A 3,062-nucleotide genomic window follows, 5' to 3' on the forward strand; every position below is an offset into this window, starting at 1 on the left:
CAGTTTCTATTGTAAAAAGAAATAGAAATCTTACCGGGAGATATAACTGAATCCTTGTGGCGCCAACGTATCCCTTTGAGGCAGGAATCAGGTCAAACATAGTTCCCCCTTCTCAAAGATTGACAAATTAAGAAAAACTATAGAGAAACCGACCGAGGCCGACATAGGCTGCCTACATATTTCATTCTTGATCTTTCAGGTCGAACGTAGTTCAAATACAAGAAAATATTAAAAGGGGTAAATAGGGTGACCAAAGCTAACATAGTCCGCCTACGCATCTCATTCTCGAGAATTCAGGTCAGACGTAGTTCATTACAGGAGGGATTAAAATTTAAGCAAAACAAATACAAGAAAACATAATTATTACAAGTAAATAACAGAAATATAAACCGCAGCTTCACACGTAGTATCTCTTGACGGCATTTGAGTTGATCGGGTTCGGCCATACAGTTCCATTCATCTCCGACAGGACCAAAGCACCTCCAGATAATACTTTATAAACCATGTAAAGACCTTGCCAGTTTGGTGCGAATTTTCCTTTGTATTCATCTTGATGAGGGAAAATGTGCTTAAGGACCAATTGACCAACTTCTAAAACTATGGCTCTTACTCTCTTGTGAAAGGCACGAACCATTCTCTTCCTATACAACTTACCATGATAGACGGCAACTATTCTCTTATCATCAATCATAGTTAATTGATCAATCCGCTTTCTCAGCCATTCAACATTACTCAACTCAGCTTCCTGGATGATTCTCAATGACGCTATGTCAATTTCAGCAGTATGACTGCCTCTGTTCCATATAGTAGTAAGTAAGGCGTAGCACCAGTCGATGTTCTGACAGTCGTGAGGTATCCCAATAAAGCATATGGTAATATCTCATGCCAACCTCTATGCTTGTCAATCATTTTCCTCAAAAATCCTTTTGATATTCTTATTGGCGGCTTCTACAGCTCCGTTCATTTGGGGACGATAAGTAGTTAAATTTTGATGAGTAATCTTAAATTGCTCACATATCTTTCTCATCAAGTGACTGTTGAGATTTGCACAATTATTAGTAATGATGGATTATGGCACCTGAAATCTACATATCATATTGTTTTAAACAAAATCAGCCACCACTTTCTTGGTTACCGACTTGTAAGAAGCTTCTTCAACCCACTTAGTGAAATGATAAATGGCGACCAAAATAAATCTGTGTCCATTATAAGTGGCTAACTGTATCGGACCGATGACATCCATTCCCCAAGCTACGAATGGCCAAGGTGAACTCATAGAATTAAGTTTGTAAGGTGGCACTCTGATCAAATCACCGCGCACTTGACATTTGTGACACTTTTGCACAAATTAGCAACAATCATTCTCCATTGTCATCCAGAAATACCCGGCTCATAGGATATTTCTTGCCAAAGTGAGCCCATTCATATGCGTACCACAAACTCCAGCATGTATCTGTTCAATAAGCTTCACAGCTTCAACAACATCAATACATCTTAGAAGACCCAAATCTGGAGTCCTCCTATAAAATAATTCTCCACTTAGAAAGAAATTGAGAGCCACACGGCATATCGACTTCTTTTGGTTGGCCGTAGCATCATCGGGATAAGTTACAGATTCCAAATACTTTTTTATATCAAATTACCAAGGCAAACCGTCTGGTTCTGTTTCAACATGGAAATAATGGAGTGGATGTTCTTTCAACTCTATATCCAGAGGACCAATATAATCTGTGTCCAGATGTTTAATCATCGAAGCGATGGTAGCAAGAACATCGGCCAATTCATTCTGTACTCTAATAGTATGTCTGAACTCGATGTTACAAAATCTTTTGCACAACTTCTGCACGTAATGTACGTAAGGTATAATCTTTGGGTTCTTCACAACCCATTCTCCTTGGACTTGATGAATCAAAAGATCTGAGTCTCTAATAACAAATAACTCATAGACATTCATGTCGATATCCATTTTCAAACCACGAACACAAGCTTCGTATTTGGCCATGTTGTTCGTGCAATTAAATCAATGTTTAGCCGCCATGGGATACTGATGACAGGATGCTGACACTAAGATTGCTCCAATACCTTTAACTTGATGATTTGGCGCTCCATAAAAGAATAATCTCCAACCTGGATACTCTTCAGAAATATCCTCACCCACAAATGACACTTCTTCATCATGAAAATAAATCTTAAGCGGTTCATACTCTTCATCAACATGATTTTCTGCAAGATGATCAGCCAAAGCCTTTGCCTTTATCTCTTTCTGAATCACATACACATTGTCAAACTCACTCAAAAACATTTGCCACTTAACTAACTTTTCTGTTGACATTGCTTTCTAGAACATATACTTCAGTGGATTTATTCTGGAAATGAGGTATGTAGTATAAGAAGGCAAATAATGTCTCAACTTCTGGGAAAGACACGTCAAATCACAACACCTTCTCTCCTACAAAGTGTAACGAGACTCGTATGGAGTAAATTTCTTGCTTATATAATAGATATCCCTTTCCTTCTTTCCTGTCTCATCGTGTTGACCAAGTACACATCCGAATGCGCTATATGAGATGGACAAGTACAACAACAAATGACTCCCTTCTCGCGGAGGAACCAATACTGGTGGATCTGACAAATAGTTCTTTATAGCGTCAAAAGAAGTCTTACACTCTCTAGTCCACTTTGTTGGGGTGTCTTTCTTCAGAAGCTTGAAAATAGGGTCACACACCACGGTTGATTGAGCTATAAATCGATTGATGTAGTTTAACCTTTCGAATAAACTCATCACCTCTTTTCTTGTCTTTGGACTTGAATTGCTTTAATCTTAAAATGGTCTAGCTCAATACCCCTCCTGCTGATTATAAATCCCAATAACTTCTTGGCTGGAACTCCAAAAGCGCATTTGGCGGGATTCAACTTCGAGTTGTAACGACGGAGACGATCAAAGAATTTCTTTAGATGTGTCAAGTGGTCCGAACTCCCACGAGAGTTGATTATGACGTCATCCACGCACTCTTCAATCTCCTTATGGATCATGCCGTTAAAAATGGTAATTATATATCTCA

General features: G+C 38.7%; 1 protein-coding gene across 1 annotated transcript; it reads right to left on the bottom strand.

The window, feature by feature from the left end:
* Window positions 1–397: 397 nt before the first annotated feature.
* LOC138343458 (uncharacterized) lies at window positions 398–2,002 on the bottom strand. Its single transcript, XM_069294692.1, has 4 exons — window positions 1,644–2,002; window positions 1,435–1,520; window positions 1,136–1,251; window positions 398–838 (listed from the first exon to the last, which is right to left on the bottom strand). Exons 1-4 carry the CDS (start codon window positions 2,000–2,002, stop codon window positions 398–400), a joined length of 1,002 nt encoding a protein of 333 aa, XP_069150793.1.
* Between the last annotated feature and the right edge of the window lie 1,060 nt (window positions 2,003–3,062).

The sequence above is a fragment of the Solanum lycopersicum genome, chromosome 1 (assembly GCF_036512215.1).
Source record: "Solanum lycopersicum chromosome 1, SLM_r2.1".
NCBI lineage: Eukaryota > Viridiplantae > Streptophyta > Magnoliopsida > Solanales > Solanaceae > Solanum > Solanum lycopersicum.